At 42.7% G+C, this 27,322-nt stretch overlaps 1 protein-coding gene across 5 annotated transcripts; it reads left to right on the top strand.

The window, feature by feature from the left end:
- The first annotated feature begins 592 nt into the window (after positions 1-592).
- USF3 (upstream transcription factor family member 3) lies at positions 593-27,209 on the top strand. 5 transcript variants are annotated; one of them, XM_021549194.3, is made up of 6 exons: positions 593-723; positions 13,942-14,006; positions 15,952-15,980; positions 18,277-18,359; positions 19,439-19,535; positions 20,603-27,209. In XM_021549194.3, the coding sequence occupies exons 1-6, from the start codon at positions 679-681 to the stop codon at positions 27,064-27,066; spliced, it is 6,783 nt and encodes a 2,260-aa protein (XP_021404869.3). In that variant the 5' UTR covers positions 593-678; the 3' UTR covers positions 27,067-27,209. The 5 variants fall into 5 exon arrangements, with proteins under 5 accessions (XP_021404869.3, XP_077637371.2, XP_085428542.1 ...); XM_077781245.2 differs by lacking the exon at positions 593-723 and adding an exon at positions 1,064-1,256; XM_085572416.1 differs by lacking the exon at positions 593-723 and adding an exon at positions 8,789-8,807.
- The last annotated feature ends 113 nt before the right edge of the window (positions 27,210-27,322 follow it).

The following is a 27,322-nucleotide window of genomic DNA, read 5'->3' as shown; positions in this document are numbered from 1 at the left end:
AGGATGGCTGGGCTCCTCGTGGACAGCTCCACGCAGCAAATCTTTAGCAGCCTATTTATCTTGGCTCGCCGCTCCGTCCCAGAACGCTGACTGCCGAGGGAGCGGGGCAGCTCAGTGCACCACGCTGCTCTGCAACCCCGCGGCGGAGCTCGGCCAAGGGCAGCGCTCGGGTCATTCTCGCCCCGGCAGGACGGGGTTGTTTCATCGGGCAGCAGCACGCACAGAATAACGCGCGGTCCTTTCCCCGGTGCCGGTGATGCCGCTCAGGACCGGCCCAACGCCGCAACCCTGCCCGTCCCGGCGCGGCCGCTGCCCCTTTAAGAGCTGCCGCCCGCCCCTCCGCGCGCCTCTTCCCGCTGCGCTCATTGGCCGCCCGGGACGCCGCTCCCCGCCAGTTCCTGTTTCGGCCACCTTACCTTGTCGACGCCAGTCTCTGCCTCCCTGCCCTCTGATTGGCCCGCGCCGCCGATGTTTGTGGCGGCCATTGGCCCGCGCCCGCTCCGCCCCGCCCAGTTGAGGGCGAGCGCCGCCCTCTCCGGCCCGGCCCTCGTTGATTGGCCGCGAGGGCTCGCCCCGCGCGCGGCGATTGGCTGCGGCGCGGGCAGCAGGGTGGGCTGCGCGGGCGGGCAGCGGCGCGGAGGCGGCGGCGGGGCTGGCGCGGTGTCCGCCCGGCGGAGGATGGTCCCGGCGCTGGGGCCGCCGCGCAGCGCGCCCGGCCCGACCGTGAGTGCCGCCGGCGGGGCCGGGAGCGGCAGCGGGAGGAGACGGACGCGGAGCGGCCGCGGCGGCGGGGCCGGGGCGCCGCGCTGGGCCGGGGCCGCGCTCGCCCCGGGATGCCGGTGGGGCCGGTGCCCCTTTGTCCGGCCCCGGTGCGCCCGGCCCGGCCCGGGCAGGGGCCGCGGGGCCGGGCCGGCCGCGGCTGCAGAGCGCGGGCGGCCCGAGGCGGTGCCCCGGCTCTGCTCCCCGGGAGCTGTGCCGTGCGGGGGCTGCCCGTGCCGGGGCTGCGGGAGGGAAAGCCGGGGAACGGCGCTGAGCGGTGGGAGAGCGGCGTGGTTTTATCGCTTCGCGCTCCTGGCGCTGTGAGGCGACTGAGCGTGAGCCGCCGTCCCGGGAGCTGCTTCGGAGGCAGCGAGAGGCGGCATCAGCCTGGCACCTTCCCGGCGTGTCCGGGACGCGGGATGCTCTGTGCCTGTGGCTGTGCAGCGCTGTGCTGGTGCCGAGTGACGCCCCTGCGGGAGGGCAGCCCACTCCAAAGGGTGATGTGCCTCTTTTACTTACAATTCCGTCACTCGTAACTAACGTTTCTCGTTGGACGTGTTGTAAGCTTGGTCTCCGAAGGAAGGAATGATGGATGTGTCTGTCTATTCCTTCTCTGCCTGTTCATATTAGCACTCCGGCCGATTTCAGTCAAATTTGCCAGCAGCAGAGGCTTTAAAGAGTTGGAAGGCCCCCCTTTTCATGGGAATCAACGCTGACAGACGCAGAGGTGTTTGTAACTCACAGCTACTGCTCACTTTAAGGGCAGAACAATTAAAATGCAGCTCCCTGTGACAGCACAAATGAACTGAGTCTGTTTACATAGCTATAGTGAGTTACAGCTGTGGCACATGATGTAGGGAAAAATTGGAAGTAAGGCAAAGAAAAAGGAAATAGTGATGTGTTGAGTTTCTGTCCATAAGTACAAAAATCACAAAACTGTATTTTTGCTTTTCACATAATAGCTTGGACTTCTATTAGACTTCATCTAGACATGCAATTATAAAGTAGTACTAGCAGAGATAATGATTGCACATCATTAGCATAAGCATCCAGAAGTCAGGTAAGGTTATTTTAGAGGTATGATTTTACCTTTACTTTAATATACAAGTCATTGGGACCGCCTTATTTATATGACTGTTACATAGCACTTCAGCCAACTGCAGAGCCTTGTTCATTGCTCATTAATTGAGTGCAATAGTCAGATAAATGGGAAGGAAGAAACTTCCTGTGAGCAAATGTTTATTAGTAGAAAGATTTAGAACCTTTAATTTTTGATTTTCAATTAATACCATAACAATAACTCATAGGTACATTTTGGGATTAAATACATTTCACAACTGAAAATGCCACTGAATGGGAAATAAGCATAGAAAAATGCTTGTGTTGTGAGCATGATTGTTAAGGTGCTTGTATTCAAAATATCATGTCAGGTATGTGAAACAGTACAAAAACATTGCAAATTTTGAAGTATTTGGAAATTACTTATTCCCTTAGAGACTTACTTATTCCCTTAGGTTATGGATACATGGGAAGGTTTTAACAGAGTAGATGAAAAATGGTGATGGATCCTGGAGGAGTCTGACAGCTGCAAAGAGATAATTAGGATGTAAGTTTCTGATAGTGGCTTTGCTGCTTTGATTCCTGGTGTTTCAAGTAGTGTTCTGAGGAGCTGGCCAGGGACACGCTGAAGGGACTGTCACTCGAGTGGCCCTGTGACATGTGCCTGGCCCACGCCTGCTGTGTGCATTGTGGACTCTTATTTGTAGCTGAAGTTTAGCTGTACTCTGAAATGTCTCGGATTCAATGTCTTGAATCTTAGGAGCGAGAAGGCAAAGATTTTGTGGATGTGTTCTGCTGGCACTGCTGGCTGAGCTACTCCAGCTGTTCTTCACCTCAGCTCTTCTTAGGAGAGAAGGATGCTCCCTTAGAGAGGGATGCTCCTGACTCTTTTTAGGTGAAGGAGTTAAAAAGGTACTTTTTTGAGCATTGTTTAGTTGTTGATGGTTTCTCTCCATGTGCTGAAGTTGTAAGAGCACCTCTGGCTTCCACATATTGAAGTATAATGAATTAGGCTAGAGAGAGATTCAGGATGGTGCGTTCTAAGTATTTAAGCACGCTTTTAATTTGCAAAGTGCCTTGATACAAAGTGTGTGACATTGTAACCAATCATATCTTGCTTGGATAAGAATTAATACAATGTATGAGTTGAAGCTGGATGCTGTGGAAAGAAATAGGCATGCGAGGAAGTCAAGGGCTGGGACGTGCTGGATTTGACAAGAGCCATTCTGTGGTTTAATTTTTGTACAGTAGTGCTTTTTGTGGTCTTAAAAATAACTTTGTAAGTGGCACTTGACTGGGGGAGGTATAAGAAGTGTAGCATTTGTTACAAAGGGTTTTCCAATGAATCATGGTTGTGTCACAAGAACTTGTGGAAAGTACCACAAAGTCTGTGTCACTTTGAAGGATAGTGACACCTTTCAAACTAGGAAAACATGTTCCTGAGGGATTTAACTTGATTAAAGGAATCACAAACACAAGTGAGATGAAGAATTTATAAAATTACTGGCAGTACTGTGGATGGACAGTCCATCAGGCTGGAGGCAAGTACACTTCTTCAGAGCCCTGAGACTTATAACTGGAGTTGTTGCGAAAAGATCAGGAACATTAAAGCTGTTAGATTGTATGCATGCACACATTTACACATCCATTTTCATTTAAAAACCTGGGTTGTATGCACATCTTCCCTGGTATTTTCATCAGGGACATAGCTCAGTAGTGTTATTTAATTGAAAACTGTCTAATCTGAAACTCTGCACCATGATATGTATTCAGTTTTAATGGGGGCGAGCGTTCAAGAAGTGTTTGAGTTATTTCAGATTACAGTAAAACATCTAAATATCTCAACTCCTTGATTAGGAAATGTTGTGCAGTGCCCAGTTCATGTAATGCTGACCTAATTTGATGTTTAAAATGCAATTCCAGCTTTTATATGTGGATATAATGTGTCCAAAGTGTACTTTGGTTTGCTACCTTACCAGTGTAGTGCTGTTGTCATGCTTAGAGTAAGCACAAAAGAGGTTCTGCTGTGTGCACAAGATTGACAAATTGTGTGTAAACTGGTTTGTTTCCTGTATGAAAAGCCATGGCTTTAGTCCTCTAAAGTGAATGAGTTACTTTTGCAACCAACACTTACGATAGTAATCTCTTACATCAGCCACGCTGGGTGCAACTGTGGTTCAGATAAGAAGAAAGTACTAGGCTGCTAAAAATGCTTCTTGGTTCCTAGTAACAAGTGCCTTTCTCACTCAGTTACCTGAACTTCTGTCAGGTTAACTGGCCAGTGTGAAAACCATGAACTGAAATCAGCTCCATCTGAAAGCACATCTCAGTCATGTTGGTATTCTGATACCTGAATGGATTATTTGTGGTCCATCTCTAGTGAGGCTGGAATGATCTAAATATGGAGCTATTAACTTTTAGATCTAAATCCAGGTTCCTCAGAACCTATGACCCATTTTTCCAGCTTTTGGTGTGGTGGGCAATGCCATGAAAAGATTATAGAAAACATTGTCCATTAGCTTCGTGTCACACTTAATAGAAGTGTAAGGCTTTTATGGGGAGAGGAGAGCTTAAAGATTTGTTTATTCTTCAAGTAACTGGAGTTCAAGTGAAAATAATAACTGTCCATTTGGGGTGTCTGCCTGCATCTGTAGTCTGTAATGTGGTTGGCTTCAGGGACACCTAATTCATGCCAGCCTTCAACCTTTGAAGTTGGACTCTGCTTTGCTTTCATGCATCAGTGAAGCTGTTAGTTAGAAATTAAACACAGTTCTTGTACAAAGCTTCATGCTACAGCTCTTCTTGCTCATTTCCTCCAGTAGTAAAATGGTGCTCCAAATCAGTAACATAATTTTTTCACTATTGGAGTGTCCTTAATATTCAGAGATGCTTTAATTCAGAAATGTTTAAATATTATGCATCTGTCACTTAAATACCTCATTCTTCCATGTAAATCTCTCACTTGCTGGAAATTCTGGGACTTCTGTTGTAATTGGAGAAGCTTAACTAGTTTTGGCATCATCTTGGGTCATAATTTCACAAATATTAAGCCAGCACTGCCACCATGAGAAGCAATCTTGTTATTTCAGTGTATGTATTTGGGAGTGTGGGGTGTCTCTGTGTAAATAAAAAAAATAAAAGTAAAAGGCCACAAGGACAGTTAAGGTATAGGAGCATCTCTCATGTTGAGAGGTAAAGGGAGCTGTGATTGTTCATCATGGAAAAGAGAAGGCTCAGGAAGAATCCCACCTGTAAGTTGTCTCAAGGGGCTTTACAATCCATCTTACTTTGTGGTTTTTCTGTTTTATTCTGGGTGGGAATGGGAAGACCTTGTGTTTCCTAGCTTGGAAATATTAAGTGTGTGAACTGTACCTTGCTAAGGAATGCAATGGGGCTCTCCCACTCCTAGTTTCACTTTAAGGTATTTTTGCCAAGTCAGTCTTAGGTGGCAATAGGGAGGTGATTTCACACAGTTATAGAAGAAGAAGACAGAGTAGAGGTAAGGCATTTTCATTTTATGGAATGATTTTTTAATGAAGTAAAACTTGCAGGATTGTGGTATCAGTCTGTCCCCTTTATCCATTCCATTCAGACCTATGCAAAGTAGTAACTTGGAAATCTGGTTTTAGTTTCTTCTCCATTGTCAGTGCTAAATTTCTACTGTAGTCTTATTTGCTTTTCCTAGTGCGTTCAGAACTACTTATTCACCCCAGATAGCTCAGGTACATTAATTCTCCTAAGCCAAATAAGTAGTTCCTAAAGTGGTGGAATTATTGAATTCAGTTTTTCTATGGATTTGCACATAGTAATTGTATTTTCTTGTGTCTAACATGCATTGATATTGATTTAAGGTTTCCTCTTTGACAGTGTAATGTGCTTGTTTCTCTGGTCATCTGGGCTCAGATAACTTTAGTTTGGATCCCTCTGTTAAATATAATTTAAATAATGTGCAGCTTTATCCCTGCCTGTATTATTCAAAACTGTCAAACATCCAGATTGCAAGATGAGTCTTTTTTTTCTGGAACTGAAGTAATTGCCCAGTGCACCCACTTCATGGGTCCAAAGAAAAAAAACCTCTGAAAAGCAAAGGTGTAATTGCATTGAGGTTGTGAAGGAGAATGAGCTCTCTGTCCACTAAAATATTTTTTTTTAAGTAGTCTGCCTATGAAATGTACATTGCAAAGTTATGGAGGTTTTGATTCATTTTCGTGGGTTTGGGGGCAGAGTGTGTGTATACTTGTTTTTGAAAGGTCATTGAAGTGTAATTAGGGAGCTTCTTTGATGAGCTTATACATTAAAACTGAAATCTTGTTTTTTGGTACTTTCTACCTCAGCCATTTTTGCCTTTGGATCCATTAAGATTCATAGGGAAATCCCTTAACTCTGGAAGGGCACTGTTTGTAGCAGAATCTCAGGATTGATCTCTTCTGCATATTGTAGTGGAACTTTGTAGTGCAGGCCCATAGAATATTGCTTACTCTATCATGAACCCTTGATGTGTTCTTAGTTTGTGTCAGATTTCTCAAACCCCAAGCCTATAAAATATTTAAGAACTTGACTGTGTAATCCTTTGTTCTGAATGACTCATATGCGAAAAGATGAATTAAAATATTTGACACATAAACTCTCTGGATGCCCTGAACATTTTGGCTATGGGATATTTTGCACTGCTTGTTAGGGTCCTCAGGAGAGAGAAGCAAGGCAGTTTGGCACATGTCAGAAAATGTCTTGATACCTCCTCAGGACCCTATGTGGTTTTATAAACAGACTCTGTGAGAATCCTTTGTAGTTGAAGAACAAAAAGAGCTCAGCTTAAAACCAAAGCAGTGAAGCAAAGAATACTGCTCTGGCTAAGTCATTGTAGCCAAAATGCATGTTTTGATGTTGTCATTCTAAATTGGTTGTCAGGCTCTGTGATGAGGTGCTGCTCTTTGGATAGAGATTTCATTTGGAGATAAGGTCACAAGAGAAAGCAGAATTGGATGGGCTCTTGCTGGAACAGAGAAGCTGCCCAGAAGTTGCCCAGGGAAGCTGCAGATGCCCTATCCCTGGAAGTGTTCAAGGCCAGGCTGGATGAGGTTCTCAGCTGGATGAGGTCTAGTGGGAGCTCTCTCTGCCCATGGCAGAGGGATTGGAATGAGACAATTTTTAAGGTTTCTTCCAATCCAAACCATTTTGTGATTTTATGACTTACAGCTTCTATTTTTTTTCCAGTCAGTCTTTGGTGTTTCAAATACAGTTTTCATATATGCCGGATTCCTGAGTTATAAATAACCATCTTGATGATGGTGTTTGGGGGCCATGTTGACTTGCATGTTTCAGCTCTTGTCAGGAAAAGAATTATTTGTTCTTTAGGCAGCATGTTGCTGCAAGGCTGGGCTCACCAACAGCTGCTCTTGTGTGCAGCCTGGTGCAGGCAGTCTTTGCCATCTGATCCAGGTAACCCATCCCTAACCCACAGAGAGGTGATGACCTGTGTTAGGAGGAACTTGCCTGCAATTCACTTTGTATCCTCCTAGCTTTCACCATCCAAACACACTTGTGGCTGCTTTGTCAAGCACAGCATAATTAGATCTCTGTCTTCTCTTTGGAAATCCCTTGGTTTTGAGGTGTACCATGGATCACTGGGCATTGGAAGCCAAGGAGATGAGCACTGTCTTGCACCATAGAGACATTTCTCACACTTTCTCACTTCCTTAGTGAAATAGGTATGTGATAACTTGTGAATGTCAGCACAATACTTGGGATCAGGAGGATTTCCCTGGTAATTCCTTTTTAATTTCCTAAAAATAAAAGAGTAATGTTCCCCTTATTTTGATCTAAAGTAGCTGAAGATGTGGTTTCAGGTGAGAGCTCTGGTCTTTGTGATTGTGGCTTGTGCACTGGTTGCATAATTACAGCTCTTTAGCTCCCAAATGCCTGCTTCCCTGTTACAATTGCTCCAGACCACAGGAGGTGGTTCTTGGCTTCCTTTACTTGCACCGTGTGCACTTCAGTTTCTTTGCAGTGCCAAAATCATCTGCACAATGTGAGAGGGTGGCAGCAGCTCTCATCTGGGTGCAACATGTACAGAGGTACTTCTTAAATATTTTCCAGACCATAAACAGTGAGTAAGAGACTGGGTTTTGTGGACATGAGTTCTATCTCTGCCCCTCCTCTTAGGTTTAAAGAGAAATGATGCTATATTTAGGAAGACTTGGGAGGGAATAACAGTAGACAAAGAAGAATAAATATGAGATGTGTATCTTCAGGTGATTAACAGGGAAGGTTTTTTTTTATTTCTTCTTATGAAGTTTTCTTAAGCAGATCTGGTCAGGTTTTCTCAGAATGACCCTACACCAATGCTGTCCTAAAAGTGCTTGTTACTAAATGGGCAGTGCAATTGTCATTGATATTTTTAAAATTACAAATGAAACAAGACCAATGTAGATATGAGGGAATATCACTTGAGCAATTACCCTTTCTCTTCCTCCAATGCTATTACAAAAAAACCCTAAACATTTTCTTTCTAGTTCTCTTGCATGTTCTTGTATAAGAGCCTTACTAAAACGTTATTGCTTTAAGTCAGCAGGAGGAAAAATACTAATTTACTTGAGTTTGGATAATGCAATCAGAAGAGGCAGAATAAAAATATCTAAAAGCAGTGAAGTTTTCTTTCTGTTATTTACAAGCACATTTAAAAAAACAAAAGTCGCCCCATATAACAAGTTTTAGCTTATTGGCTTTGGTTTTATTTTCTTAGCTTTTGCAGAAGCTCTGGGAAGAGTTTGGTTGGTCTGGGAATCTCTCAAGTGGTTTGCATCAGGAATCTCTTCCTCAGCACAAGGTGGCAGTGCCCACTCTGAGCTGGTCAGCCAGCACACCCATGCTGCAGAGCAGGGCACAGACCCAGCCATGTCCAGTCCCTCACCTGACCTCACTCCTCCTCCTCTGCTCACTCCCAGGTGTTTGTAAACATCTGGGAACTTCATCTCTTTGGGAGGTTGCAGGTAGGTCAGTCAGGGGGCCCAGCTGTTGTGAGGGAGTGGATTAAGGGACACAGTAACAGGGAAATCTCAATTTCTTCTGAAACCAAACTGATAGGTTTCTTCCCTCCTGTCAGGAAAAATAGCCTTTTTCATTTTCCTGTGTGATAGTCTTACCAGGTTGCTTTGATAGGCCACAGTAGTTAATATACACATAGGTAACAGTCACAAAGGTCAGCTTTATGTTTCCTTCAGTCATTTTATTAGCTAAATACAAAATTAGAATAGAAGCATTCCAAGGGGAAATAAAGAAAGGGCAGTAAATTTTGTCCCCTGATCTCAAGGGTGCCCTGCTTGTCATAAAAAGCTTGGTCTAAGTCCCTGGCCTTGTTCTAAAACATGCATGGAATATTGGAGAAGTGAGTTCCAGCAGTTGCTTGGATGAAGACACTGTCTCAGGAAAAAAGCATTTTTGAGTAGTTCTTGTCTATGCCTTGGAATTGATCTTAGCTTTACTGAAGCAGTGTCACAGCATAAGCTTGGTGAAGGATATTAAGAGGAAGAAAGATTTGGACTGCTGGTAGGTTTGTAGAATATGTGTAGTTGCATATAAAAACTATTCTCTCTGCCTAATGGAGAAGAATGGAATGGCTATATAATTTGAGGAAGATTGTTTTGTACAGCCAAAAATAACAGATTGGAAGAATTATTTTCTTTTTTAAAAATAATATTAAGTTTGGAAACAATTCCTAAATAAGGAGTGAAAAAATAATGCCAAATAAAATAATGTAAATTAACTTTTTCTTTTATTTGCTGAGTGTGTGTTTTAAAGAAGAAATTTCATAAAATTTGCTAAACACTACCTGGAAAGATGGGTGATAGACAAGAAGATGTTTAAATGATGTTCAAGTTTTATACCTTACATTTCAGAACTGTAGAAGAGATTAAATTATGTTAAATTTAAATCTTCAGAACACAAAGCATCCTTTAATTTTGGAGAATGCCATTGCATTTTAATTAAAATTAATATTTTAGGTTGGTGTAGTGAAAGCTGTTAACTGCATAAAGCTTAAAGGAAGCTTGGTACTAAATAAATGTAAATTATGAGTTACTGCTTCTTCATCTGTTTTAAGAATTTGGATTTTGCTACATTTTCTCTGCAGACATTCTGAGTTAAGTGAGCATATTTAATGAGTGAACTTAAAATACATTTGTCTCTGAGCTTATGAGGCAAATACATGTCTTCTGCTTTAGAGAATCCATGAAGGAACCTTGATGTGGAAGAAGTAAAGGAAAACCCACTGTCAAAGCTCTGGTCATATAGCAGCTGAGAGGGAGAAATGGAGACAATGTAAGCATTCATCAAGCCTCAGAAATCTCCACCTAGGCAGTATTTTTATTTTCTTTTTAATTCACAAAGCCCATATTTTCAGCAGCGCTTAAGAAAACTTCCTTACTGGTATTGCCAGCTTGAACTGTTCTGTGGACTATCAAGTAAAATGCAAAGGTTTCTGTCTTTACAGAATAAGAATGGGGGAAAAAACAACTTGAGTTCACCATATTTCTCATGGTACAATCTATCGGTAGAAAGCCCAGAGTTTTATACAAGTGTTGTTTAACAAATTTAACCACCTCTTTTCAGTGGAGCTCAAAATACACTAATTGGTTCATTAGATAATGTGTACAGCCTTACTTTTTGCTATCAGGACCATGAAAGTGGGAGCACTGGTTGAGTGGAAAACAAAAACTTCACCTGAAGTAATTCCACAGTAAAGTGAAATTAGGATAAGAGTCACTGAATTTCTGTGCCATGTCTCCTATATGAAATGGGCTGCAGATCCCAGTGGAAATGAAGCATATAAAATACTTCAAGTTTACATTTGTGAGGTTTATACACTCAGTGTGGCAGCAAATGGCTTGAAATATGAAGGGAACAGCATCACTTGGAAGAAGCTTACTGACATCACTTAAAAAGGATGTCAGAGGAGGAAGGAAGAAGTGGGATCTTTGACATATAGTAAAGATTTTCTATTCTTTTTCAGGATAAAAAAATGGTTAGAAACTGTATTAATAAATTTACAGCACAAATTTTCACTAAGGCCTTGTCTATCCATCTTCCAGAATGCTACATACAGTGAATTGCTGAATCATTTCAGCATCTGCTCAGCAGAAAGAAATAAGGCAATTGGAATATTGTGTATATCATGACTTTGGGAGATAGGGATGGCTGCTGTTAAGAAAGAGAGCTTTGCTGAGAGCTTTCCATGGACACAGTAGAAGCCAAAATATAGGAGTAAGGAGAACTGATGTCAGGAGGGAGAGGGGGTGCTGTGACATAGGGCAGGGAGTAGAATGTGTTTTGGACTGTGCAGCAGGAGACAGAACAGCCATATCTGTTGGAAGGGTATTTGTGGGTGGGTGCTTTTTTTATGCCCTTACCTTCACACAGTTGTGCTTCATCTCTAGCCCTCCATGGTAGCTGGCCATCTGAATCCACATTAATGCCTTCTCTGTTAAATACACTGCAAAACAGAAATGGTGCTTTGGTTCTCAAGGTGTATAAATGTGCAAGATTAAAAAAATATGGTTGCTTGGTGAATACATTAGTCTTTCAAAAATGCTAAGACCCCTTTTATCTTTTTGCTCTGATTTCTTGCATATTTGCTATGGTCTCATAATGCCCACTAACAGACACATCAGCTCTGTCTTTATAAGTGGTGCAGAAATCAAGAAGCAATCCAGCATCTTCCTTTTTCTAAGCATGTTTGAGAGCTTTGCTTTACCAGAACTATGCCCATGTGCTCACATCCTCACTAAACAGAAACAGTACTGTACACAGTAAATTAAATGACCCCTTTGCCTCCTGGAATAGTTATTTCACCTGCTACACAAGGTGCTGCCTCAGTGATGGATGGACGAGTGTAGCATCACCAGGCAGCTGCTCTGCTTCTCCTGTCTCTTAATGGATGCAGATCCTGCTGGGCTGCTTTGGCACACTGGAGACTGCTGAAAGGAGGTGTGCTGGCCTCAGGCACGCTGTGTACACGTGAACATCATTTAATAATGAAAATCATCTGCTAATGTCTCCCAGTTAACCCCTTCATCATCACCTGGTACAGTGAATGCAGGTAGAATCAGTAAGTACTACTGGCCATCTCCAGCTGTACCCAGGAGGGATAAGTTATAGATGCCTTGGGTGGGAAACTGGCTTTCCTGGCTTTCAGAGTTGTGACTTTTTACTAACTTGGACAACCTGGCATAACAAGTGGATTACTCTTACTACATATAAACTCAAATACATTTGTTAGTGAAGTAAGCTAATGGGATTTAAAGGAGAAGAAATCTTGTTTTTAAGGTGAGCAATACAATTTATAGGAGTGTGCTGAAGTTGCACCACTGCTTTATCCCACAGTAAAAGACTGATAACTCTGTCAGGTGTTTCCGTAATTTATGGGGATGTTTCCATAATTTAGGTGATGGTCAGTGGGCAGAGGGAAAGCAAAGTCCGTGAAGGGATATAAATAGAAAGTGATGTGCTCCCATGGCTGGGCTGGCTGGGCTGTGGTGGCTGTGTTTAGGTAGGCTCTGTGTAACGCCCAGTGGGGCAATGGAATGCTGTGACTCCTCTCAGAGACAATTGTACCCAGTTTTGTGATGGTGTGAACACTGTTGTGTAGGTGGAGTTGAATTATGTTCCTGAAATCTTCAGGCACTTTGAGTTCCCTGAGCTGGATCTATTCATAGGTTGTTTACTGTTTTCTTTACTTTATGGCTTGTCAACGTCTCCCAAGACTTCCCTGGAGTAGAGAAGGTACTTCAGGATTAGAGTGGTAAACAGCATCAGCCCTAATGTTTCTCCTCCTCTGATTTTTACTGAATGCATGACATTCAATTAACTTTTAGAGTACAAAGGCTGAAAAGCAGTATCAGAATTCAGTTCTGGTACAATACAGATTATTTCTGTTAGTTTCACACACACACACACAGAGATGTGTGCACAGAGCACTTTGTGAAGTGTATGCTTCAATGCTTTGGCTGCTCCATAGGTGTCTGGCTTTCTAGTTTGTAAGGATATTATTTTGGGGGTTTGTTTTTGATGTCAGTGCCAGTTGTGGTAGGCTCAGTTTACATTAAGAACTGCTTGGTTTTTAAAGTTACATTAAAAACCACCCCCACTTCCTTGCAGTCCAAACAAACAGACAAAAAATACCCTAAAGATACAAAGCCTGTTGACAGACACAAATGAGCTTTTCGGGAGGAGCCAGAGAAAGGTGAAGCCACAAGGGCTTTGAGGGCCCATGGGAAGAGTTGCAGTAACAGGTTGGTTGGTGAGTGAACAGAGCTGTGAAAGTAAATGCAGAGTTCAGACATATCAAAAACCAGATCTCTTTTTTCCTGTTGTCATCTACAGTATACTTATGTCACTTGCTCTCTAAAATTCATTTCTCTGGTAGATATTCATTGACAATCTCATAGTTTGTGTATTTTTATAATGTTTTTGTTTATCTAAATACAGGCTACCAATCTGTTCAAGATGAGGGCAAGTTAGATGCAATTCATTAGGCTGTTATGGATAACTTTAATTCATAACTTTAATTTTAGCTTAATTTTACACATCTGAGAGCTTAGGGGTGTCATTTTTGGTTGTTTTAAGGTGTACAGTAATTAAATAGCAAGTAAGTTTTGTAACCTGCTACATTAAGAGCACTCTAAATTTGTAGTTAATGAAATGTCCTCATTGTAGCTTGTTTTTTGCTTAGCATTCATATTTTATTTTGAACTGGGAATTTAATGCATATTCTGTGAGGAAGGGCTGATAAGAGAGAGTTCAGCTGTTCCTCCCATTTGAAAAGCAGTCATACACTCTTAACTATCCTTGTTTGCTGAAAGTGGTTTGGATTATAATAGTTTCTATATTTAAAGTAATTGAGGAAATGGAAACCAGTTCATCACAGACAGGTTTTGCAAAACTTCTCAGTAGGTAACGTGCTTAATTTTTAATGTCACAAAATCAGCTGCTCTGAGTCAAGGGGATAGACTTGTGCCTACATTGTAATAGGTCCCCATCCCTGTGGTCCAAGGCAAAGCCAGGTAAATGTCATGGGCTAAGGATTCAGAAAAGTTGGAGTTGTTAATCCCTTCCATGTTTTTTCCTCAGGCTCTCTTCTCCGAAACCATGCCAGAGATGACAGAGAATGAGACACCTACTAAGAAGCAGCATCGGTGAGTTCCTGTGGGAAAATGACTATTTCGTAGGTCTGTAGTCTGCACTCACATTGCAGTCACAAAGTTTCTAGCTAAAACTTGGGCAGTAAGCGTATGGACAAGAAGATCTTTGTGTTCATCAGCGTTGATCCAAAAGTTTCTCTCTTGCCCTGTCTATGCCAAACTATTTATTAAAGATATATCTACCTGGGTCACTTAGGCAAAAGAGATTCTTTAATTATTTCACTGACTATTCTGATGTATGTAAAATTGCATTGCTGCCTTGGTTAGAACACAGCCTCTATTTTTGTGGAGGCTCCTTGAAGATATCAGGGGGTAACTATACTAATTTCAAAGGGTAATTTAGATCTCTTCCTCAACTTCCAGTGGAATCTGGATCTTACTTCTCAAATCTCTGCAGGAACTCAAACTACACTTTGAGGTTGTACAGCAATGCTATGACCAAACTTTGTAACAAAGTGACTCAACATTCAGTAGAACTTTTCCAGAGTTTTGTTCCTTTGTATTAACACGGGTGATCTGATACCTGGTTGGTAGGGGAGTTCTTCAGTCCTTCAGATAAATACAGCACTCATCTTACACTAGTTAACCATGTAGGATGATTTATGATTAAGAAAAGCTCAGAGAGAACATTGATTTGTCTTACAGAAGATTTTTTAGTCTTCGCAGATTTCATGACTCTTTCTTACCTAATAGAGTATTTTGTGTTCCGTAATGGTAATATCAACCAAAGGACAGCTGGGTCTGTCCAGTCCTTATATTCTTTTGCATATTTAGTATTAATGTTCATCATTAAGCATTATTTCTTAGCAGATGTCTCTGGGTTTGACCTGTAGCAGTAACATTACTGTCTCGTAATCCTTATCCAAGTTACTCTAGGTGCACAGTATCTTTAGTGAATTACCAGAAATCAGTATCAAGTCAATGCACAAAGGATCTACTGTGCCTCATCATAATCACACGTCCTCCACATGTAACATGCATTCTTACCTCAGATTCCTTGTTACATCTGGACTGCTCTGTAACAGTTGAAGGGACAGCAGAAGATGTTACTCTGCTTTTTGCATACCCAGCAGACATCTAGACTGAGAGTGTTGCTGGACAGAAGTTTTTTAAATTGTTTTTTTCTGGAATTTTGCTTTTTCTAGAAAACACGTACTTTGCTTTACTGTACTTCCTGGAAGTATTTGTCTTAGTGCATGTGTATAGTACATCTTATTTATATGTGTGAGTATGTGAGTATACATTTGAAATTTATTGACTGCCAGTAAAGCAATTTGGGGCATTGCACAATGATTGTTGCCATCAGTCCAGTAGTCCCAGGTGACCATCTGAAACCAAACACAACCCCTCACATGCCCAAATCACACCTATTCAGAATTTTGAGACAGTAAAGAACAGCAGTTGCAGAGGAACAGTACTTTTGGTTTCTCTCACAAAGGAAGCCTCTTTGACACCAGAAGTTATGATGTTTGAAGGCAATGTGGATGGAAAATCAACTTGCATGGTAAAGTTTTCTCTTGTTTCAGCGATCAAATGAATGTAAAAGCAACATTTCAGACAAATACTCAACTGTCTTGTTCCTCAGAAACAAAACTATTTTTAAAAAATCTTTGGCCTTTTTGAATGTTTCATAGCGTAACAGGAACACTAAAACCCAGCTCTCCATTATAAATATGTACCAATAATCAAGTGGAGCATTACACTGTACCATGTTATATTGCAATTGATTTAAGTCTGACCATGAACAAATTTTAGTTAGAAACTGTCTAATGCCAATGTTTAAGAACATCTGATTGTGACTTCTGCTGTTCTAGTTCACAGAGTGGACTATAATATTTAGTATTTTTAGCTGTAATAGAAATACTAAAATAAATATTTGTCTGTATGCAGATCTTTAACCTTCAGTTTCACATGAGTCTCTTCTCTTTATGTTTCACAGAAAGAAAAACCGGGAGACACATAATGCAGGTGGGAACATCATGCTTTGCTCTTTGGTCTGGAAATAAGCACAGACACTTCGGAGCAGTCAAACATACTTTACATGGAGATGGTTCCTCCATAGGAGCTTAGTACACTGGAAAAGCCTCACCCTATCAAACACCTTTCTGTGTCCTTGCATAAAATATCTGTGCAGATTGTTTCTAGTTTGCTGGTTTCCACAATACGAAGTTAAAGTATGAAGGAGCACTGTGCCCCTGCCTTTCTAAAGCTAGGAAATTAAGAAGTAAACAATTTCAGCTGTGTTCAGTTCCAAAGGAAAACAACTGCACAGGCATTCACATGCAGCCAATATCTACCTCTGTCAAAACAGAGACAGGTGTCCTACCTAAGAGCTTTAGAGGCTGCCTGGATTAGAAGTATTCCTCTAGTCTATTCCTAAGGCACCCACTTGGATGTTGACACCCCAGAAATTCTGTGTAAATGTTGGCTGTACATTGCAAGAGTCACATCCCTTGGGCAGCACCCAGTCAGTGTCTAGTGCTAATGGCATCTTCTGCAAGTAGGGACAGAAAGATGGACTGGCAGGCTTTGGACTGGTTTATCCAAAGAAATTGATTGCAGTTCTTCTTTTACCTGAACAGCAGTATCTTGTGATCTTCACAAACTCAGCTGAAAAAAGCACTGAGCAGTTTCCATGTGAAGCCTGTGCAGTGCTGTGCTTGTTGAGTGTGCTAATTTCTTAAGAATTGGGAAGAATCAGGAAACAGCCTTATCAAGTTTACTTCTAAGATGGTTGGCCTCATTGGAATTCCCAGTTCCTGTTTCACTTGTTGATAGCTTTCCAAAATCTTTATCACCTGGGCTGAACTCTCAAGTATGTGAACTCAGCAGCTCCTTCCAAGCCCATACTTTCTTAATCATTAATATATGGAAAAGGCTGAGGAGAGTGTTGCAAATATTATTAAAACAAAAGAGTAGCACTTCACAAACACTGCGATATCTGTATGCATTAGTTAGATATATAAAGATTAAATCCCAAAACCTGTGTTTTAATTTTTTACAGAGGTGCTCTAATTTATATGGTAAATTTCTTGCATAAGAAACTTTGTCTTGCTGTGTTTAGTGTATTTAGGCCTGTCTCTGTCAATGCCAGCAATCTTTCCTGAAATACAAAAAAAAAATCATTTGAGAAAGGTAAATTGAAGCAACAGGCTACTGAAATAAGACTATTTAAATTAAATTAGTAAGTCTTTTGTAATGGAGAAAATTAAATACACTCACCTGCAGGTCACAGTTTGTTTCTGTGTGCTACCAAAAACTGAGGAACTGTACGAATCAAAAAGTTCATTAGCAAACAAACAACACAATGCTTTGAGTCCTGACAAAGCCATGACAGAAGGTTTTCCATTTTTTAAAAAAAGACATCTAATAGTTTTAAGTTTGCACAGAACATGAAAATATTTCAGTTAAAAAAATAGCTGCATGAGAGTTAACTATATTTGAAAGAGGCTGACTGTGGTGGATGGAAAACAGAGATACTGTCTGTAAAAAATAGGCCCAGAGGTATTTACACTCCTGGACTAAGAGTGTAGCTGTTTTTGCCAATTGAAGAGCTAAATAGTATCATTAGAAAACTATAAATGAAACATTTTTTTACCTTCTCCAAAATAGGTATTTCACTGGAACTACTCTCCATTCAATGTGTTCTTTACTCCCAGCCAGTTAGACCTTATGGAAAAGTTAAACTTTTGGACATAGAAACAAGCAACTGATAGTCTACCTACCTAGAGCTTCAGCTATGTTCAGTGTTGGCTGGCTACTCTGTTAATATGAATTTAAAGTTTAGCCTGAAGACTGATGAAATCTACATTATTTCTCTTTTGCTGCTAAATTTGACATTAGAATTTAAGAGGCTTCCCAAATCTGAAACTGATTCTTTCCACAATCTTTGCTTTCTGTATGCGTAAGTTCAATCAATTTTAAATTTAACCTGCCTTATGAAGAGAGTGTCATAAATCTGTGTTAGAAAGCAGTTTCAAAACATGAATTTCAAGTTGTAGGAACTTTACTTTTTCATGAAGGGGTCCAAAATATCCCCACTTTTTAAAGGCATAGCTATTTATGTTATGGCTCTTTGATTCCACTGAGTATTAATTTGATAACTGAGGTTTTCTTTAGAAGAACAATTTTCCTCATTCAAGTTACTCCACGTTTCGATGTGTAATGAAATAATGTATTTATGAGCCCTTGCATTATCCTAGTTGTGCTGCTGTTGTGCTGACTTTCCCAACTAGATGACATAGTACATATTGTTTTTGCTTAGTGGAGAGACATCGAAAGAAGAAGATTAATGCTGGGATAAACAGAATTGGAGAACTCATTCCCTGCTCTCCAGCACTTAAGCAGGTGAGTGTCCATCCAGAGGTACATACAAGTTTCCTGTCAAATGTCCAAATGTTTCCTTGTCTGTAGAAGTATAAATACTTATTTTACTATTTGGATTAGCAAGAAGGCAAAACTGTCTGAATTAATATTCTAAATAATGTCACTAGTTGTTGGTATTTTAAAAACTACTTGTAATAGAGTTCCTACTTGGAAGTGCAAGGTCACATGAATGTAGTTACACAGACTTTGAGCATTTAATCTGAAAGTGTTGCATATGACTGCTTAATTTTTTCATCCTTCATATAATGGCTTGAAAGCAATTCAGAAACTGAAATTATGATAATAGTAATTTAAGACACTCTCCTTGCAAAGGATTGAACAAGACAAATGCTTTGAGGTTAATACACAGAAGGATCTTTTTCAAGATAGAGGAATCCCTAGCAGAGACTATTCCTACTGAACAGTAGAAGAAATTAAGAAGTGAACAAAGGTTTTGCAGACAGAATAAGCATAGCTTCATAAAAAGATCATTGTGGATGGGTTATTTTCTCTTCCTATTCCCTAGTATACTACTTTCAAAATTATGCATATATCTCCCTGGATAGTTGTTCCATGTTTGTTGCCTTTCTAATAAAATATTTACAAGGCAGTATCCTGGAAATCTCATGTGATATGTTTATTTTTTTTGTTTGCATCTCATGGTATGTTTGTATCTCATGTGTATGTTTATTAGTGAACATGAATTTTAGGCTGATCAGTGAGAAAGGATGCTGGCTGTTCAGGATCTGTGGCCTAAGTTTCTACCTCAGGGCATCAGAAAGTGTCAGCTCCACCACTGGAAATGTTATTCTGTAAAATCTCAAGGCATTTTAGGGTCAGCATCTCTCAAAAGACTTATAGTTTCATCTTATAAAAGCAACCAAACCGAAAAACAACCTCTAAAAAGCCCAACCCAAACCAGAAGAAAACAAACTCTACCAGTGATATTCAGAGCATATTTTTAAAGTAAAGATCTCTAGGAGTAAGTGCAGCCTCACCACTAATGGATTTACAAATCCTAGAGCTTTCTTATAATTTTGTATGTATGTTTTCTTTTACAGAGCAAGAACATGATCTTGGATCAGGCCTTTAAGTACATAACAGAAATGAAAAGACAGAATGATGAACTTCTGTTAAATGGAGGGAACAATGAGCAGGGTAAGTACAGCTGCTGCTGGGGGCTCTAGAATTTCTGTCCCTCACTTCTGCTGTGTCAAAGCCTGGAACCACACATGGGAATCCCAAGAAATTATGCACATACAGGAAAAATACATCTGCTTAGAATATATTGAAACAAAAAGCCAAGAGAATGCCCAAGTGACTGGTCTGGCACACAGCTATGAGATAATGAAGCAATTGCATTGTGATGTAAAGTAACTACAGAACTTATAGGTGATGTGGCATCATCTGTTAAATTCTGCCCCAATTTATTTTACTGTAGTGACCAGAATGATTTCTGACAAACTTCAGTTAGATTTTTTTTAATTGAGAAGATGAAGTTTTCTTAATTCATAAAGCTTTTTTTTTTTGAAAAGTGTAAAAGTTATAACAGCTCATTTTACAAAATTATAATGCATCATATAAAATTTACTTGAATAGATGTGCAAAAGTACTATGATGGAGGTGTGACAGAAACAATCTCAGAGCTAATGTTGTGGTTAATGATTTTTATTTCTGCTTTATTGTGATTTTTCCAGTTTGGTGAGCCATCTCCCAAGTGCATTGCCATCTTTTGTGGCTTTACATGTGTGCTTTGTATTTCATTTTGCCTGTAATTTTTAGATGTAATGAAACTTAACTCTTCTGGAAAGCTGTATAATTATCAATTAAAACAGTTTTGTGTTTGCAAAAGAGCAGGGAAAAGAAGAATATTAATGTGCTTGTGTTGTCTTTCCTTCAGGAATTAAACAATTTTGATTAGCATTTGTTTTCATCTGGGTTAGTCCTAATGCTTTTTCCTAAGTAATTTGATATATCCTGTTATTGATAATGGAATAGTCTGTGAAATTCATTCACTTTCCCATTGAGTAGAGAGACTTACCAGGATAAGAGCATATAGGTTGTGCTAGCCATTTGAAAAGAACATACGTTATTAACAATCTATTCAATTGTTTTCTACAAATTATTTCATTACTACGCAGTGTTTACTCTCTAAATCATGTGGTAACATTATTTCATTATTTGCTCTGGTGCTGATGTAATGGAGTGCTCTCACTGTTTTGTAGCTGAAGAGATAAAAAAACTCCGGAAACAGTTGGACGAACTGCAAAAGGAAAATGGGAGATACATCGAGCTACTGAAAGCAAATGATATTTGCTTATATGATGACCCTACAATCCACTGGAAAGGAAACCTCAAAAACGCCAAGGTCTCAGTTGTTATTCCCAGTGATCAGGTTCAAAAGAACATAATTGTCTATTCAAATGGGACTCAGCCCAATGGAAACAACCAGGGAGCATCTGTGCAGGGAATAACGTTTAATGTTGGTCATAATTTACAAAAGCAAACAGCCAATGTTGTGCCAGTTCAGAGAACTTGCAACCTAGTGACTCCTGTGACGATTGCTGGTATTTACCCCACAGAAAATAAGCCATGGTCACAACCTACAGTTTCTCCACTGGCATCCGCTCAGACAGCTCCAGTAGGGAACGTTCTTGAGCTCTCCACCCCGGAGAACGAGCGAGGTGTGCCCACCACTTCTCCTGCCAGCTCACAGAGCACACCTCGACCTGCAACAGAACAGGAGCTACAGTGTTCTTCAAATAATGTACCACAGAATGAGCAAAATCCCCCCAAAAGTAAAAGTGATGAGGAGGGTACTAAATCAACAAAGAAAACACTCCCACAGGGAACCAGCCTTCCCTCCAGTGCCTCTGTGGAAGTCTCCCAAGGTCAGCAGGTGAATGCAACTTGCTCAAATACACACAATTCCAGGAGTGACCTCCAGGAGAGCTGTGCTGTTTCAACCACGGACACAACTTGTGTGCCACCTGTGAGACTGTCTACTGAAGAGAGCTGCCCTTCTGCAAATGTCCCCAAAAGTACAGACGTGGTCAGCAGTGCTGGCACGCCTGTGACATCTGCAGCAGGAGTTAAGGCTGTGACAGCAATAAGCACTCTGGCTGCCAGTCCCCTGGAGAACTGCTGGTCTTTTTCAGGCTCATCAGGTGTTGGCACTTCAGACTTGAAAAACATGAGTAGCCTTACCCGGATGCCTTCAGCTGGTAACACGCAGACCACGTGGACGACTTTGCAGCTGGCAGGAAACACTGTTCAGCCACTGAGCCAGACACCATCCGGGATAATGACTGCCCTCCTCAACGAGCCAGTCAATGCTGCTGGGACTGTGTCTTCTGCCCACAGCAGGCCTTTGACTACAAGTATCAGTTTGCATGCTTCTGTGCCTGGGGATGGCCAGGCAGCGGAACAGATTGTAGTTACCTTGCCCTCCTGCCCACCCGTACCTATACAGCCTTTAATCAGCCAGCCACAGGTTAAAGCTCAGGCTGCAGGAAGCATCCTTCCATTAAACTCAGCTATGCAGGTGATTCAGATGGCTCAGCCAGTCGCCTCAGCTGTGACAGGAGCGCCAGCTAACCAGAATGTCATCATTCTCCAGCCTCCAAACCCTGCTCCGTGCCCGCCCATTGTGAGAGCGGAAGTTCCCAGCCAAAATGTTAGTCAGCAAATTGTAATTATACAAGCTGCAAATCAGAATCCTCTTCCCCTCCTCTCTGCTCAGCCTTCTGCTTCTGTAAGACTTCCTGTGAATGGGCCAACTGCAGTCGCCAACTCCAGTGGCACCATGCAAAATGCCTCTCTCCCACAGACTTTTGGAGGGAAACACCTTGTCCATATATTACCAAGGCCATCTTCTTTGCCTTCTTCTAGCTCTACGCAGACATTTTCAGTGACCATGTCCAATCAACAGCACCCTCAGACTATCTCATTAAATGGGCAGCTTTTTGCATTGCAGCCTGTGATGTCTTCATCTGGAGCTTCAAACCAAGCCCCTATGCAAATTATTCAGCCTACCACCAGCGAAGATCCAAATACCAATGTTGCCCTCAATACGTTTGGTGCTTTAGCTAACCTCAATCAAAGCATATCGCAAATGGCTGGACAGAGCTGCTTGCACTTGTCTCTCAGCCACCCCACCAATCCTGCAACTGTCAATAACCAGATTGCCACAGTCAACTGTGTGTCCTTGCCAACTTCTGTGGCGTCTTCAGTGCCTGCAGAGGTTTCAGTATTAACCAGTGCATCTAACTCCATAAACGCTTCCCCGCAAAAAGCGGCTGCTGGCTTGACATCCAGTGCAAAGTCAAAAAGGACAAACAAAAAGCCGAGCACAAAGAAACACCAAACAGTCAATAATAAAGTGTCCTGTCCAGCAGTTCCTTGCAAAGATGCAGGGAAGGTGGACTGTGCTCCTGTGGAAACGGTAGCAAAGTCCTCAAGTAGCAAAGGGCAGACGGAAAACGCCCCAGCAGCGTCCCAGGCTGTAACCACACCGCAGGCAGGCAGCACGGCTGCATCGAGCAGCGTCAGCATTTCTGACTCTCCTTCCAAAGAGACTGCAAGCTCTGAACAGGCAGTGAAAGCCCCCTCTGCTCCAGAGCCGAGCGTGGCAGAGGTGCCTGCTTCCTCACCGCTGCAGTCTGTAGTGTCAGAGCAGCTGCTGCTCGCTGCGCCGCCGGCCAAGGATGCTGCTCCTTGCCAGCAGGCCCAGGCATCTCAGAGCCACCCACCAACTGCCTCTGTCCTGTCAGAGTCTCCCAAACCCTGCGAAGCCCCCAACACCTTAACATCCTCTGGTAAAGAAGCACAGGTTACACACTTGCAGGTTGCAAATGCGACTTCAGCAGCACAGAGCAACACAACAGGTCATACTTCCAAGGCAGGAATGATTTTGGAGCCCTGCAACATTGCACAGGATTCCTCAGTGGTAATGCAAGATGCAGACTTGTTAGAAGGGCAGGGTCTAACCAAAATGCTGTCTGATCTCACAAAAGAAAGAACAGCTGTGGAAAAAACCTCTTCATTTACTGTTCAGGGAGAGCATTCTAATTTTCCTATGGAAAACTCTAAATCAGCAGAATCAAATGATTTGCCTGAGAAGCAGGAACTCTTGCTGATGAACACGGAAAATGACACTCTCTCCCAGCCTCACTCCTGCATCTCTGATCAGGAAGCAGTCAGTGCTTCCCTTATTACTAGCAGGCAGGCAGACTCCCCCATGTCAACCAGCTCTGGCAGCAGTCGAGGCTTCTCAGTTGCATCTATGTTGCCAGATACCAGCAGAGAAGATGTCACAAGCAGCACCTCTACCAGTACCTGTAACAGCTGCACATTTTCAGAACAGACTGACATTGTAGCTCTTGCAGCAAGAGCTATTTTTGACCAGGAAAGCCTTGAGAAAGGTGGAGGGGGAATACAGGTTAACACGAGGGATGTCATCTCTAAGTCTGAGGTTGCACCTTTGGAGAGAGAGCAACAGCCTTTTAAACCTCAGTCAGTGAAAGAAAACAATACAGGGCCTCTGGAAGCGGCACCGAACAAATTCAGTGCTCGTGAAACTGTACAGACGAATGTTGACAGGCAGGTTGAGAAGCCAAGCTGCTCTGTAGGAGGTGTGGAAACATCAAACACTCCTTTGCAGATTTCCACTTCCCAGACACCCAGCATAACCAGTCTAAGTGTGAATAATCTGATACACCAGAGCCGCATTGTCCATCCCCTGGTGAGTTGTTCGGGTTTATCCCAGTCTTCAGAGCCTGCAAGCGTCCCTGCAACTGTGAGCCTCTCTCTTCCATCTAGCACATACATCAATCCGTCTCCGGGACCTGCTCTGATGAGCGAATATGCTCAGGAACAACTGAATGCTATCAGGGCAAGCACCATGCAGGCTCCCCAGCTGCAGGAATCACACTTAAAGCAGCAAAACCATGAAGGTCGCAAAGACTCTGCCAAGAGGGCTGTTCAGGATGACCTTCTGCTTTCTACAGCCAAGAGGCAAAAGCAGTGCCAGACAGCACCCATAAGGCTTGAGGGCATGGCGCTGATGAACCGGACACCAGAGGGTATTGCTGATCAAACACAGATGCTGGTTAGTCAGATTCCTCCTAATTCATCCAATTCAGTGGCACCAGTGAGCAACCAAGGGCACACTGATGGCCTCAATAGGTTATTCCCACCCAACGGCAATTTTGTAACACCAGCTTTGAGACAAACTGAAGTCCAGTGTGGTTCTCAGCCACCGCTTTCAGAGCAGCCAGGCCAGGCAGGGCAGCACTTGCAGCCAATTCAACATGTCCCTGCCCAAGGCATCTCTCACCTTCACAGTAATCACCCGTACTTGAAGCAGCAGCAGGCTGGGCAGTTAAGAGAGAGGCACCACTTGTACCAGCTGCAGCACCACGTCACTCACGGGGAAAACTCGGTCCACCCTCAACCTCACAGTGTCCACCAACAGCGAACAATACAGCAGGAGGTACAGATGCAAAAGAAACGGAATCTCATCCAGGGAACACAAGCCACGCAGCTTTCTCTACAGCAGAAACATCACGGAAGTGATCAAACACGGCAGAAAGGTGGTCAGCCCCATCCTCACCACCAACAAATGCAGCAGCAGATGCAACAGCACTTTGGAGCGTCCCAGCCTGAAAAGAACTGTGAAAATCCTGCAACAAGCAGAAACCACCATAGCCACCCTCAGAGCCATATCAATCAGGATATTATGCATCAACAGCAACAAGATGTTGGCAGCAGACAGCAAGGCTCCACTTCAGAACACGTGTCAGGGCACAATCAGATGCAAAGACTTATGACCTCAAGGGGCTTAGAGCAGCAAATGGTGTCCCAGGCCAGTATTGTTTCCAGACCATCAGATATGACATGCACCCCTCACAGGCAGGAAAGAAACAGAGTTTCCAGCTACTCTGCTGAGGCTCTCATTGGGAAGACGCCCTCTAATTCTGAGCAGAGAATAGGAATATCTCTTCAAGGTCCTAGGGTTTCTGACCAGCTTGAAATGAGAAGCTATCTTGATGTTTCTAGAAGTAAAGGGTTGGCGATTCATAACATGCAGGGCCGCTTGTCAGTCGACCACACAGTTGGCTCGGATGTGCAGCGTCTTTCTGATTGCCAAACATTTAAGCCCTCTGGACCCAATCAACAACCGACAGGCAATTTCGATGTGCAGGCTTCAAGAAACAGTGAAATTGGCAATTCTGTGTCCTCCCTCCGGGGCATGCAGTCACAAGCGTTCAGAATCGGTCAGAATGCTGCACCACCCATAGAGAGGCAGAAGAGACTGCCCTACCAGCCAGTACAGGGTATTCCAACAGGGAACACCCTGCCATCGAGGGAAAATGAAAACACATGCCACCAAAGTTTCATGCAGAGTTTGCTCGCCCCTCACCTTGGAGATCAAGTCAGTGGAAGCCAAAGATCGATCACAGAACATCAAAGGAGCACCCAGTGCGGAGCCTCCTCCACAATCGAGTACAACTGTCCCCCAGCACGGGAGAGCGTTCACATGCGAAGGGATGGTGATGGTCAGAGCAGGGAAAGCTGTGACATGTCCATTGGGGCAATTAACACAAGGAACAGTTCACTGACTATTCCTTTTTCAAGTTCTTCTTCCTCAGGAGACATTCAGGGTCGCAATACAAGCCCAAACATCTCTGTGCAGAAGTCCAACCCCATGAGGATGACGGACAGTCATGGAACTAAGAACCACATGAATACACCCGTGTCCAGTAATATGCACGGAGTTGTGAGGCCAACTCACCCTCACCCTGCAGTTTCTCATGGAAACGGTGAGCAAGGGCAGCCTTCTGTTCGTCAGCCAAATTCTTCAGTCACTCAGCGCTCGAGGCATCCTCTGCAAGACAATGGAGGCTCTAAAATACGTCAGCCCGAAAGGAATCGATCCGGCAATCAGAGACATGGAAATGTCTTTGACCCTAGTCTTCCCCATCTTCCTCTGTCCACCAGTGGCAGCATGATCCTTGGGCGCCAACAGTCCACGATAGAAAAAAGAGGAAGCATTGTCCGATTTATGTCTGATGGCCCTCAAGTGTCCAACGATAATGTGGCCCCTGACCAACATACGCTCTCCCAGAATTTTGGATTCCCTTTTATTCCAGAGGGTGGCATGAATCCACCAATAAATGCTAACGCTTCTTTCATCCCACCAGTCACTCAGCCTAGTGCCACTCGGACACCAGCTCTAATCCCAGTTGATCCTCAGAATACACTGCCGTCCTTCTATCCACCTTACTCTCCTGCCCACCCTACCCTCTCCAACGACATTTCTATCCCTTACTTTCCCAATCAAATGTTTCCGAACCCAAGCACGGAGAAGCCCAGCAGTGGAGGTTTAAACAATCGATTTGGATCCATTTTGTCCCCTCCCAGGCCTGTTGGTTTTGCTCAGCCAAGTTTTCCTTTGCTTCCAGATATGCCACCAATGCACATGACCAACACGTCGCACTTATCCAATTTTAACTTAACTTCTTTGTTTCCAGAAATAGCCACAGCTCTTCCTCCAGATGGTTCAGCGATGTCACCTTTGCTTTCCATTGCAAACACATCTGCTTCAGATTCTTCCAAGCAGCCCTCAAACCGCCCTGCCCACAATATAAGCCATATTTTAGGTCATGACTGCAGCTCTGCTGTATGAAAACTGGCAGACTGACATCTGGTCTGATTTGTTGTTTATATATTTAAGAAAATGAAGCAGATCTTAGTGTCAGCCCTGGAGAGACCATTCATAGCATCACTGTTTATTTGCCTCAATGTATGTATATGGTACTTTCCATATTCCATTGTATTTCCACCCACCTTACTGACTCTAAAGCACCAGTGCCTATAGCATGCTTACTTACTAGGAAACGGTAAGGATGCAACATTGAGAGCTGTGCAAATATTGGTTGTTG

This window comes from Lonchura striata, chromosome 1 (assembly GCF_050655825.1).
Source record: "Lonchura striata isolate lonStrDom1 chromosome 1, ASM5065582v1, whole genome shotgun sequence".
Classification (NCBI taxonomy): Eukaryota; Metazoa; Chordata; class Aves; order Passeriformes; family Estrildidae; genus Lonchura; species Lonchura striata.
This window is presented reverse-complemented; position numbering and strand designations above follow the sequence as displayed.

Coding starts and splice junctions, on each gene's coding strand:
- USF3 (XM_077781245.2), top strand. CDS start 1,179: ATGCTCTGTGCCTGTGGCTGTGCAGCGCTGTGCTGGTGCCGAGTGACG. Junction 1,257..13,941: donor AGGGCAGCCCACTCCAAAGG/GTGATGTGCCTC, acceptor TTTTTTCCTCAG/GCTCTCTTCTCCGAAACCAT. Junction 14,007..15,951: donor CCTACTAAGAAGCAGCATCG/GTGAGTTCCTGT, acceptor TATGTTTCACAG/AAAGAAAAACCGGGAGACAC.